The sequence below is a fragment of the Schistosoma mansoni genome, chromosome 1 (assembly GCF_000237925.1).
Source record: "Schistosoma mansoni strain Puerto Rico chromosome 1, complete genome".
In the NCBI taxonomy this organism is placed as follows: domain Eukaryota; kingdom Metazoa; phylum Platyhelminthes; class Trematoda; order Strigeidida; family Schistosomatidae; genus Schistosoma; species Schistosoma mansoni.
Window position 1 is genome coordinate 12,152,683 of NC_031495.1, and position 14,220 is coordinate 12,166,902.

The 14,220-nt window shown below is 32.3% G+C and overlaps 1 protein-coding gene across 1 annotated transcript; it reads left to right on the forward strand.

Annotated features, from left to right (window-relative positions):
* Positions 1 to 237: 237 nt before the first annotated feature.
* Smp_080320 (putative wd-repeat protein) lies at positions 238 to 11,488 on the forward strand (the record flags this gene model as incomplete). Its single annotated transcript, XM_018793289.1, has 10 exons — positions 238 to 277; positions 319 to 391; positions 428 to 572; positions 606 to 664; positions 2,517 to 2,641; positions 5,299 to 5,439; positions 8,012 to 8,116; positions 8,189 to 8,361; positions 8,520 to 8,729; positions 11,291 to 11,488. The coding sequence occupies 10 exons, from the start codon at positions 238 to 240 to the stop codon at positions 11,486 to 11,488; spliced, it is 1,269 nt and encodes a 422-aa protein (XP_018647816.1).
* Positions 11,489 to 14,220: the final 2,732 nt, after the last annotated feature.

Below are 14,220 nucleotides of genomic sequence, written 5' to 3' on the forward strand. Positions count from 1 at the left end.
CAAGATAATGACTGAAGAATCAAGAGTACACAATAAACAACCACATATCACTAGACATTAACGACAGATTGCAAAAACCGGTCATATATGCTAAGACTGTACAATTAATAAAGTAGCCATTGATCACAAATTTGTGTCGCTGTATACTTTTATTTAAATAAACAATTCTTTTATCCGTTCATATCTTAGTTACAAATGACCTTGACTGCGCTAATTTTTTAAAGTCTAAATGTTCAGATGAAATTGAAGCGGTTCCTTTTGCGCTACTACCCTCCAGGTAAATTGAAAACATCAAGTAAAACATTCATAATGTAAAAGGGATCATACTGGATTATGAACAAGGTGGAGCTACCAAAACAAAATCTATAGACCTTTTGGAATTAACACCTGAGTAAACATACAACTCACTTTAATTCTTTGCTTACAGTAGTGATACCGAGGAAATCCTAAAAGAATTATGCATGAAGGAACCTTTAATTACTGAGAAACGGAAGATTCAAGTTCAGGAGCTAATCGAACGTTTGAAATCAAAACTTTGTTCCAGTAGCAAAACTAAATTTGGTCAATACAAAGTATAAAGACGACTCCTCTAACTATTACTTTAGATATTACGTGCACATATTTTACCTCTCACTAATGTGGCCTTCAACAAAAGTGGAAGCCAGTAAGTTTTTAGACCTGTCATTAGTATGATAACATATGTGATGAGATAACAACTTCATGTTTTCGGTCTTCTGTCAATATAAAATGTAACATTTCTTTGGCTAACTTCTATATATTTGTTTCGGTAGTTATAAATCGAATGTTTTACTTGCTGGATGTTAGATCAATTTAGATTGTTATTATTAAAGTGGGAGTACCAAAGCTTAGCTCAAACTCTTCAAACTATCTCTACAGATGACTGACTTACTATTATCAGATACCGTAAAATGTGATTAGATCAGAATCTGAATATCCTTTTTTCACACTTTCAACTTAACACTCGTATCTCGGTTTCCATTTCATTTCTGAGATTGCTTCAAATATGTTTCTGCCGTATTTAACAAGAGTCTTGTTCTTTTAAATTATTTTTAATATTTCATACTATGCAGAGTGATTTCGTATTATAACTACGAGGAAATTAGTTAGGGCCGGTAGTACGATCAAAGTAAAACACTCTTGGTTTGAAAGGTGAATAAATAAGGGAGTAGTGTGACGTATAGCAAAAGATCTATCATCTTAAAACACTTGGTGGAAATAATGAATTGGTCGATAAAACAGTATACTTTCAGTGACATAGGCTATAAGGAAATTCACTGAGCACGTTTAGACGCATAAATCTTGATAACGTATCTTTAGTATTGGTAAAACTAAGTCGGTTTATGTCAAAAGATGCATGAATGATACTTTCAGCATTAAATTAAGCTCCATTTTCAACTAACGGAAAAGTGCATTTCTGATTCAAAGATATCACACTATTGTTTTCAATTGTATACTTTTACGGTTGAAAGTGACAAATGCGAGAAAAGTTTGAAGGCATCTACGTTGAATGACTGAATAGCAACAGTATTAAATATGATATATGACATAAATTCCCTGATTTATTTAAGACACACTCTAACAGCTATGAATGAACCAACACAAAACCATGAAAATCGTTAACAAAAGTGAAGATAGTGTATTAGAATGAGGAAAAGACGTGCAATAATGTATAAGCCACTCATCATTTTGTGTCAACAATACAACAGACCATCATTACAATTTCCAAACTCATCGGCCAGTTTAGGTCTTCAAAAAATGGAATAAATAGTAGAAAGTTGCCTAGCTTTCTGACCGTGAAAACTCTTACAGAAAACGTTTGACCTAACATCTAATTTATCAGGTGAATTCAAAAGTTCCTACGTTTTATTGGGAAACATATCAGTGTGACAATCAAGAGTATTTGAATTAGAGTTCACACCAGGAATCCTAGAAATAACGCAATCTAACCAAGAAGAACTAGATGAGCACGAACGAATGTACTGCATTTGGAATTCGAAATCAGGCAGTCATCACGTACAGAGGAATCATTAGTTCATACAAACACCACAAGCAGGTATATCATATGGGGGTCAGTTTGTTTATCAATATCTTCATTTGTACCTAGAATATTGAATTTCAGGACGATAACCTTTACTTACAAGTACTGTGTACGATAAGAATATTTATAAAGAACCTTTGCTTTTCCTTTGGTAAACTTGTGACCATTTTTATTCAATTAAGTAATTCTGTATAGGCCATTTTTATTTGGAAATTATTTTCATTATGGAAATGTATCATTTGAAAACTACTAATCACTAGACTTCAATCTAGCGATTAAACGATCATATACATAATCCAAGGTCAGAATTTTGAAGTGTAATAAATTAAAACACACCAGCGTTTTGCCGCTCCCCGCCTTTCATGAGTTTTTATGGCTGATTTCGGGTGGAGATAAAGATAATTTTATAGTAATAGTTGTTTACTTTTCCTGACAGTATTTTCTACATGTTATGTAGCTTTATCACCGGATCTTATGATCGCACATGTAAAGTTTGGCAAACTGAGACCGGATTTGAAGTATACACACTGGAGGGACACAGAAACGTGGTTTATGCAATTGCATTTAATTTGCCTTTCTCAGGTAACTTGATCTATGTTATATATATCGTCACCCCTAAATATAACCAAAGTTTTCACACATTATTTCTCAAATACATCTCGGCTTTTTAAATTGTAATTTTCTCGGATGATCAAGGGCATGATTACATTCTTTTAATATTAACTGTTAGATATTGGTGTTAATTTACCAGTTACAGTGAGTGACTACGAATTAAGATTTTTGTTTTTTGAAAGTAAATAACAGTCTAAAAATGAATAGGAAACTTATCAGTTAATTAACAATCTTGGCCCAGTGAGTAATGAACCAAGAGCCATAACTCAATCTATCAGTCACCCAAACGCAACATAGAATCTGGTGCGTGTGTAAATCTGTCCAAGTTGCCATATTTCATAGCCACAATAAGATGATGTTGCCAGGCCAAAACCCGGATTAGCTGAGGTAGTAACGGTATTAATTTTGACTAAAAACTCACTAAAAGTATGTGACTGTTAAAGTTATGTGTTTGGCCAAATAAATGAACATTTATAGTTCAATATTGTTATTAATAGTTGTTCATTATAATCATTTATACAGGTTATAATTTGGATCGGACCGTTTGTTTTAGTCAGTTTTTAAACTTTACAAAGTTTACTTTTGTTTACACTGGAGTTTAGATTAACTAAATTTTCAAACCTTATGTAGAAATAAACTGGTGTTAATTTTTATTTAGGCTTCTGAGCACACGGCCAGGTGTCGCGTAGAGCCTGTTGTTCAGAAACCCAATAAGAAATTATTATTACGAAAATTTATGGTATGTATAACAAGCCTCAGTTCTTGAGGTATCTATAGTATCTACAGTGTCCGTACAACTAAAGAAGAATGCCTCCTAAGTTGTTTATGTTAAGTTAATTACAACGAAACACAATATTCTGTATGAAAGCTAACAGCTATATTGAAATTACGAAAGGAGACAACATTAAATTGAGAACGATGAACACCAGAAATGTAAACTACCATTGAAACAAATGCTCAACGACTACACTAGAATTAGAAATAACTGTTACAATTATTAGGAAGATGTAATTACAATGACACATAAAAAGAATGTTACCAGTTTATAAAGGTGGTTGGAAATATACAATATTAACGGATAGACAGCATCCTATTTTTTAAAAGCCATTAAAATTGAGCCGATTACTGAATATTGGTAAATAGTATAATCTACTGTACGAGAGAGAGTAAGAAAGTAAGAGGATATTGATAGAAAATGTAGACAGACGACAAAATTTAATTCTTTGATCTCATTTTTAAACACAATGATATCCATATTTTCAAAATATGCAGGTGAAGAGATTAACAGAACAAGTGATCAGCTTTTTATTAAGATTTGCGGTCTTAAGATAACAAGACTAATTTAGGTGATGTGTGTTTCGTCTATAGTAGTTGTCGATTTCCGGTAGTATGATGGATCTATACTGTCCCATCTTCTCACTGGTCTTCAGCCATTTATACTCACATGTGGGTTCCGAATAATAAATCATGTTATGTTTAGTTAGAAAATGTGTACATGAGCATAAGTTATTGTGACCAACCCAATTAGTTATTAAGTAACAGTTCTCAGTCTGAAGGAATGATATAATGTAGAATTTAATTGTGATTGATGCTTTAGCATGTGAGTGAACTGAAGGAGCAAGGGTGAAAGCATTTCATTTAAATAACGCAGAATATATTGGATGAATTCACCAAATAACAGGGGAATTGGGAGAGAGAGAATTGTAGTTGAAAAGTACGATTATTTACCTTTATAGTTTGTATCAATATGTATGTCAGTCCATTTTTCAACCGGATGACACTAAACTGATAGCATAAACTGATCACTCTTTAATCAATCACAATTTACTTGACCTGAAAACATCAAAAATAATTTTTTGAACTTTAAGTGACTAAATCACGAATTAGTCTTGGATGTCATTAACCTTAAATCATTACCGTTTATAAATGAATCCTTTCTTAGGATCCTGTTTATTTCTCACACTGATATGTAGAGTGTTTTATTTATTTTCAAAAGCAACTCGGATCATTGAAAGTCTAAACCCGAATCTATCAGAACCAATTCAAAGATCTCACTAGAGACTACAAACAGTTGATCAGTTAATTAAACTAACCAATAATGATTACTACTTTTACAATACACCGAGAGGTACAATAATAAACAAACCTGTGCAAAAGTACAACCTTTTAATTTGTTGTACTATATAATACTACATAGATTCAAAATTCAGACGAGATATAGTGAACGAGAACGCAAGTTAGGACAATCGAATGTATTTGAACACAAAATTACAGAATCACTTATTAAAATTTAAGATCCATACAGTAAATGCAAAACTTCAATCACTTATCTCAAACTTCATTGTTCCTTTTGCAAATATTAGTCAATCATCTCAGACTTCATTGTTATTTCTTTTTCACACCAATCATTCTCTGTTCTTGTTCTATCTTTGATTTTCTTAACCTTCTTCCGTCAGACATCAATTTCAATTTATGATACGTACTACTTTTATTTATCGATATCAGTAGTACATATCTCAAAGATACTTATTAAATTGAATTTATGAACATTATCATGATCAATTTGCCTAATATATTTCTTTATAACTATTACAGCATTGAATATATAATGATTTTTTTGGTTTCAGATAAAATTGCAACTGGTTCATTCGATAAAACTGCTAGATTATGGAGTGCTGAAACTGGTGAATGTCATTATATTCTACAAGGTCATACAGCAGAAGTAGTTTGTATACAATTTAATCCAACTAGTAATCTTATTGCTACAGGTAAATTATAAAGTTAAATAATTTCGTGTAAATTTTTCATAATTGATAATTTTCTTACTCATCAAAATTACCGGCACAAAAAAGCAAATAAATTAGCTAGCCTATAGTCATTTTTGACTTTAGTCACTCGGTCTGAAATTCTTTAGTGATAGCTGCACAGAAAAATCATGAACACAGTTCCTGACCAAGTAATTTATTAGATTTATTCAGCTTACATTGTAAATTCAGCACTAACTGAAAGGCGTTTGAATGAAATTTAATTTTTTTTCTTTCTAAATCATAGTCAATTTTGATCAAAGGAACATTAATGATAAGGAGCATTGAATTGCAGTAGCTTCAAATAAAAAATCATGTATGAGAAAACTGATGTGTCGACAAGAATGATAGTGATTGATTGTTACGCTGAGTCAGACATGTAGGTAGTGTGATGGGTGTTATATGTATTATATATTCATCCTCCTATCATGATTATTATTGATTAACTGTTTATTGTTGTTCGATTGTGTCGGATTTTGGTGTGGAAATATAGTCAGGCTAATCTCGTGTTTTTGATCTGAGTTGTGTTGAAGTTCTGTAGAATAGACACTGAGTGGAGATCTAGTGTAGATATTCGTCTAAGGTAAATTAACGTCCCACATACGTGTAAAAAGTGGAAGGACTGTTATAACAAGAAACCCTAGCGTTATAACAAGTATCCTACCTTTATCCATTCTATATTAATCTAATAATCATTCATGACAAAAAGAACTATACAAACAGATTCAAATTATCTGATTCATGAAAAGTAGAATAGTTGCATAATGTGAATTGATAATTTTATTTAGGTTTGATTGTTTTTTCTCTATCAAGATATATCACAGTTCAGATACCAGTGATAATCATATTATAGCCAGTTTTAAAAATAAATGATTGTTTACTATTCATGGTTTGAATCTTTGATAACTAACATTTCTTGTGTCGCGTCTGTAGGGGCTGATACCATGTCAAGCCCACAAAGGTTATTCTAGCCTCTGGATAGACCATTCTATTCATTCTTCTCAAGCCACATTTTTACCCCGTTACTTACTCGCTTACTAATTCTGACTGTTTTTAAATGATCGTATGTGTGCTAATTACTTATCTTATTCATTATGTGTCTGTAACTTATTTTTGTTCGATTATAAATATCGATTCACACTTGGCTAAATTAAGTTGTCTCACTCTCATTTTCCATTGCGCGTCATTTAGTTAGGCTTCACCTTCCGACCAACGATTGTACGAAATATGCGTATTCAAAAATCCATTCTCGTGTTTGACTTATTTAATTCCGTTATTCACTAAGGCGAGTTAAGTCGATAACCCTATACGAGGACTGGTGACATGTATATTTCAATAGTAATATTTCGATAACAAGCTGCAAACGATCAAATTGGAATCAAATATTCCAGGACCACAAAAGCGGTGAACTCAACGTGATCTCTCTCCGATTTGATCGTATGGTCGAAAACTGCGTTGTCTGTCGATTGAGCTGACTTCTCTGAGTTTGTCCGTTAAAAGTATGAAGTGCGGAAGGTTCTTCATCGATGTAGTTTCCTGCGTTAAGTTCTTCGTCGGCGGGCTCACTACTTCCGTGGCCCGATATCTGACTCCATTTGGATCAATATATATGGGTCAATAACAACCATTCATATGGCTCAAATGGAGTCAGATCTCTGACCACCAAGAACTATCAAATGGAGACTAAGAGCATGAAAATATGGAAGCTGCAGCTTCTAGACAAAGATTTAACGAATTCATAAAAATTGAAAGTGACTACTACAGGTGCTGAGAGGTTGTGTGCATGGTAACAAATAAAATAAATGTTATTAGTTTATGTAAAATATACGGTGCACTCCAACCTTTCCTTACTCAATTTCTTTTTGTGTATTATTTATACTACTTATACTTACTAAGTAACTACTTTCATTTCTAATAACTTTTGGCATCAAAACAGTGAATGGTAATGAAATTAACGGTTTCGTTGTGTATTCTGTTTTGTGATTTATCTTACATTATGAAAACTTACACCCATTCAGTCACACATGAGGCACGTTTTACTTAAGATAGCGTTTCTGATTGTGTGAAATTGACGGTCGGACATCTCACTTTTTGAGTTTACAAACCCATAGTGCTTGATTTACTTCGGATACCAGTACTGTACTTCTAAGCAAATCCTGTCGATTGATTTAGGATTTTCACGTGTGAACTAATCATCGGGTTGGAATAACTGTATGGAATTTCTAAGGACTACTCAAAGAAAAATATCTATTTCGCTTAAAAAATGAATGAAATCTATCAGGCACATTTACTATATTTACATAAAATTGAATGAATGATTTGAAAACTAAGGTTTATTGGTGATCTATAAACTGTCTGAATAACGGCGTAGAAATATAATTCCTGCTAAATTAAATTTAACTGTCTACGGAGACAATGTGATGCATGTTGGATGATAAATATTTTTCACTTTCAGTTTTTCGGTGAGAAGTGAGTAGATATTTTATCATAAATGATGCTTAGAAATCATTTATATATTGTTAATGATTTATTTTAGGTAGCATGGATACTCTCGCAAAATTATGGGATGTAGAAACAGGAAGTGAATTAGCCAGTTTAAATGGTCACACAGCTGAAGTTATTGCGTTGCAATTTTCTCAGTGTCATTCAATTACAACTTATGGATCATCAATTGAAAATAATGGTCCTTATGGAGATTCTGTATGCGGAGCAGGTAATGGACGCCTGATGTTAACAGGAAGCTTTGATCATACTGTTTGTTTATGGGATGTAAGAACTGGTGAACGCACACATCATCTGATTGGTCATGCTGCAGAAGTCTCAGCTGCCTCATTCACTTATGATACTTGTTTAGTTGCAACAGCTTCAATGGACAAGACTGTTAGAGTGAGTTTGACCACAAACAATAAAATCGAATCCTTTAAAATGGACAGTCAGATTTTAAATTCATAGTACAGAAAAGGCACTTAACTCTACTGTCACAGTAATTATGACTATCATTTATTTTTTCCTAATATTTTATACAATTTAATTAACACGTCTAGGTGTGGGATACTAGAACTGGTCGTCAATTACACTTACTTACCGGTCATCAGGATGAAGTATTAGATGTGACATTTGATCCCAGTGGTCGACGTCTGGCTAGTGCTAGTGCTGACGGTACTGCAAGAGTATGGAATGTTGGTATAAGTGGAGAGACCAAAGGTGCAAAATTCCTGTCTACACTTATAGGACATGAAGGTGAAGTTAGCAAAGTAAGTTGTCTTTTACAATTCATAATTATTTCATCTTTCAATGTAGTTTGTTCAACCTCGGTTTCTTTTAATCTTGATTTATTCCAGTAATTTACGAGATTTTTTAATTATTTTGTAACTTGGACTTTAAGGGTAGGGTACACATGTAGAGTGTAAGTATTCAGTCAAATATGTATTTGAAGTGTTGTTCGGGTACTGTTGAACTATCAAGTGAGTAATAACAAGGTTAGGCAGAGGGTTTTCGGGTAGAGATGACTAGCTGATTCATAAGGATATTAGCCTACGTCCAATCAGGTGGTTGGGATGTGTTACTACAGCCTACTTCAATGTTGAATGCTATCTGACATAAGAGTGGTTTTAAAGAAAGCTAAAAGTGATTGAACGAATAAATTGAACCAGCCTATCAAATCCTTGACTGTAAAAACAGTTTACATCGAGAGGTCTTAGTTGGGATCCAGAGGACACTCACAAAATATGGTTTTAGATACTAAATCATGTGGTCTGAATTTGGCCTCACTGGCCCAGATGTATCCAGTCTTAATCATCCTACGAATCTTGAGCTTATTTTGGTTTCACACTCTTGGCTTGCTGATTTCATCTTCTCCTTTTGGTTGGTACTTTTGTGCTAGGCTTCCGTATTCAGCTTATGTTATTTCCCTTCTTTTTCATCTCCTGTTTGTCGATTTCACTAGATGTGTTGATAAGAATTGTAGTAACTTAAGTCGACTCACATTCGTGGATGATCTCATCTTATTCATGACTAATCGAACAACTAGTAAGATTTTCTCACAGAGGCAAAAGTGGAAGATTTTGGAGTTTTAATAACAGATACCTACGAGTTCAAGCTATTTAACATGTTATTCGAAAATTTGTGTTAAATCTTATCGAAGCTTCCGAACATACAACAAAGTGACGTGAAGCACATGAAGATTAAAAACATAAGATCATCTATAATACGATATTATTATTAGGAGGATCCAATTACAATAATAAATAAATTGAATATTATCTGTTTATGCCTATGCTTATAAATGTTAAATTACCGGAAGAGATTCCCCTCTGTCACTTCAAAAGTCACTAAACCTGATTGATTACTGAATATTAGTAAGTAGTATAATTTAATATACAAAGATAATAAAGATGAGAATATAAAACAATATAAAACTGAATCTACATGAACTAGTAGAATGAAGGCATAGCAACACTCCTACGATTATTTTCGATCATGGTTAATTTTTCTCAATCTTTTTAATTAACTTATGTAACAGACAATGTTATTTGGACGGTAACCATTCGTCTTTTTCTTTGTATTATTATGATTACGAACATGTCTGTATAAAAGTGTACGCTTGATAACATGTGACAGCCTACTCACAAATCTCTTTCTAGCCTAAATGTTGACCGCTCAAATATTGCTAGATGAATCATTCTCTTTCTCATCTACATATGTGCTCGAATGCTATTAATAGCCTTAGCCGTGCCTCTCTGCGCCTTGATTCAGTTTGACTATAAATTTACCTCTGTATTCGCTCATACACACACACATCAACTTCTCTGCTCCAGTTCGCTCGATGTGTTTGTAACTTTGTTACCTATGCTATCCGCTAACAAACTGTAGTCGCCACCTTTTATTGCCTCCTGAATTCAAACATCTTTGAGATTTATATAATAACGGTTATCGAGGTGTTTTATTATCGAAGCTAAGGCACTACAGAGGATGCATGCCCAATAACATATCAACGGTCATTATGGTGATTGGAGAAAGAAAGTATTCAGGAGTTTGGAAAATAGCTCGATATTCAAAGAAGTCAAATTTGTGACTGGGTAATTCCATGTCTTTGGTGACAAATTTGACTATGAGGCACATAGTAAAAGTAATGAACTAAAAGTAGGAACGACCAATCAGATAACAACAAATGTCAGTGTAAGAATCTGAACTCAAAAAATGTTATCACGGTTAGCCTGCAATGTAACATTTATTATTTAACAATAAAGTGCATTAAAGCTTACTTGCAGAGGCGAACTCGATGAACTATTTATGATTCTAGGACTTTAAGGTTCAGATGAATAGTTTAGAATTAAGAGTTACGGTCCGAATCACGGTTTCGGAATAAAGTTTGCAATTTTAAGTTAAGAGTTCGGGTTAAGGATTAGGATTTTGATTAAGCTAACGGTTAGTTTTAAATCCTAATCTTAAACTCTTCATCGTAATTCAGAATCATACTGTAATTTTGAACCCTTAACCCTAAATCTTAGTCCCGAAATCTAACCAAGACTCCTGTACCTTAATCCTAATCGTAACCTTAAATTCCAAACCGTAAATTCTAATTCTGAAGACACTATTTTAATCCTAAGCCTAAACTATGGTATCCAGTATTGCTTACGTTATTGAAACCAATCATCTATGTTCGATAGACAACCTTCTGTCTGATATATATAAACTACAAATTTGAAGTCACTTGCTCACTTCTGAATTTCTTATCTCTATAAGTTAGCTTTAGCAATATATATATAGTATTGACATTTTTATCATATTAGCCATTATTATTTCTTTTTACCAGGTATGTTTTAATTCACCTGGTAATCTAGTATTAACAGCTAGTTCAGATAAAACAGCACGTTTATGGGATGTAGAAACTGGTGAATTAAAAGATATTTTATCTGGACATACAGATGAAGTATTTAGTTGTGCTTTCAATTATGAAAGTGATACAATTATAACTGGATCTAAAGACAATACATGTCGTATATGGAAATAACACATTGAAAAAATCATCATCGTTTTCATTATAAACTTTGTTTCATTCCTTTTTTCTTACCTCGAAAAGTTTTTTTCTAAAGTCCTTTGAAAAAAAAAATCGTAATTTTTTTTTAGAAAAAAACGATTTCATTTCTTGTATACATTCAGTTACCTTGGTGTTGTATGATTTCATTTTAATTAATAAAAATGTGATATACATTATTTATTGGTCAGTCATTCTCTTTCCCGATATATTAACATGGTAAAATATCACATTTTATGTCACGTGAGTCAAGTCTTAGTTTTTGTTATAAACAGTACGATACTTGTTATGTTCGCCATGTCATGACATTACTTGATGTATCACCTTTATTCACAAATATGATTCTAATGGAAATAGTTATATTCATATGTAGTAAACTGTGAAGTTTAGAAATGGAAATAAGCATTTCTATTTCCTCTTTAAAAGAACTTTTCAAATATATGATGAATATATATTTCCTGTTCAACAGGAACTTCTACTGGAAGTTTAACTACGTTACTATGAAGTCATCACTAGGTCCAATCATAGTAGGCTTTTTTTCGGTGAAATAATAAAATGACCCATTGATAAGTATGATAAGTGACTTAGTTCAATTTTCATTTGCAATCTTATTTTTACGTAGTGTGGAGAGAGCCATTAAGACGAAATGGTAGTTATCAAAGATTCGAACCATGAATAGCAAACAATCATTTATTTTTAAAACTGGCTATAATATGATTATCACTGGTATCTGAACTGTGATATATCTTGATAGAGAAAAAACAATCAAACCTAAATAAAATTATCAATTCACATTATGCAACTATTCTACTTTTCATGAATCAGATAACTTGAATCTGTTTGTATAGTACTTTTCGTCATGAATGGTAAAATAATATCCGTGTTATAGAGGTAGGATACTTGTTATAACGCTAGGGTTTCTTGTTATAACAGTCCTTCCACTTTTTACACGTATGTGGGACGTTAATTCACCTTAGACGAATATCTGTACTAGATCTCCACTCAGTGTCTATTCTACAGGACTTCAACACAACTCAGATCAAGAACACGAGATTAGCCTTACTAGAATGTCAATATATTTGCATACCAAAATCCGACACAATCCAACAACGAGGAACAGTTAATCAATAATAATCATGATAGGAGGATGAATATATAATACATATAACACCTATCAGACTATCTACATGTCTGACTCAGCATAACAATCAATCACTATCATTCTTGTCGACACATCAGTTTTCCTCATACATGATTTTTTATTTGAAGCTACTGCAATTCAATGCTCCTTATCATTAATGTTCCTTTGATCAAAATTGACTATGATTTAGAAAGAAAAAAAATTAAATTTCATTCAAACGCCTTTCAGTTAGTGCTGAATTTACAATGTAAGCTGAATAAATCTAATAAATTACTTGGTCAGGAACTGGGGTTCATGACTTTTCAGTACAAGACGAACATCACTAAAGGATTTCAGACCGATTGACTGAAGCCGGTAATTTTGATTAGGAAGAAAATCATTTCTAAACTACACTACAGTGACTTATGAGTTGATTTTAGCGGTTAAAATTTTTGTTTAAAAAAATGAGTCATGTAAATTGTTTTGTTGTTATTTGGATGTGTTTTATTTTTGTTGCTTTAAACATGAATCAGCTAGACTTTAAGTAAATGAATGAATGAATCAACACTGCCATCTCTTTGTATATTACACTATATATAATATATATATATATCCTTTGTATATTGGTCAATTAAAGAAAATATGTCTAACTTTCAGGGTCACAAAATAATGCAAATAATTTATAGGACACATCATACAAGTTATAATCTCTATCTTAAATATTATTATGATTATGCCCTAAAGTCTAGGGCAATAATTAATCGAACATGTGAACATGATTAGTTGTATCACAATAGTTGTATGAATCATTAATTTAACGAAAAAACATAAAACAAACAGGTACTCATTATGACTCAGCAAATAAAAAAATGACTAATAATAATAATAAAAGGGATATTAGTAAAATAAAATGTAATGAATAATGTTTTTATCAAATTAGTGGTTCTAGAGGTTAAGCATTCGTGCGCGAGACTGTTAGGTCCTGAGTTCGAATCTCATGAGGCGGGATCGTGGATGTGCACTGCTAAGGAGTCCCACAATAGGACAAAACAGCTGTCCAGTGCTTCCAGGTTTACCATGGTGGTCTACCTAATAATTCCAACTTTAAAATTACTAAAATCTCCATAACCCCCCCCCCTTTTGATTCATTAAATTAGTTAAATTATGAATCAATTTCATTATGATTTTTTTTTGAAATATCATTATAACACAATTAATATGAACGAAGAATATTCTTTTCAATAATTTCTCATCAGGTTCTACAATTATCATATCCAAATGAATAAACCACAAAAGAAAATTGGTCAAGTTTAAGGCAGAGTACATTATTTAAGAGAAACTGTAACATGTGAATCAAGGAGTGTTTGTGATATAAAATAAGATCGAATTGTTAATGTTGGAGCTGACTAATATGTAGTGTTAACCTGAATCACTTTATAAGTGAAATAAAATCGTAAGACAAATGATCAGAATATATATATAGTTGACATAGGGGGTGAGATAGAACAATTGGATTACAAATTAGAAATTACGTAATATGTAGAATAATATGAATTAGGTCAGATATAGTAAATAGGGATGGATGCTG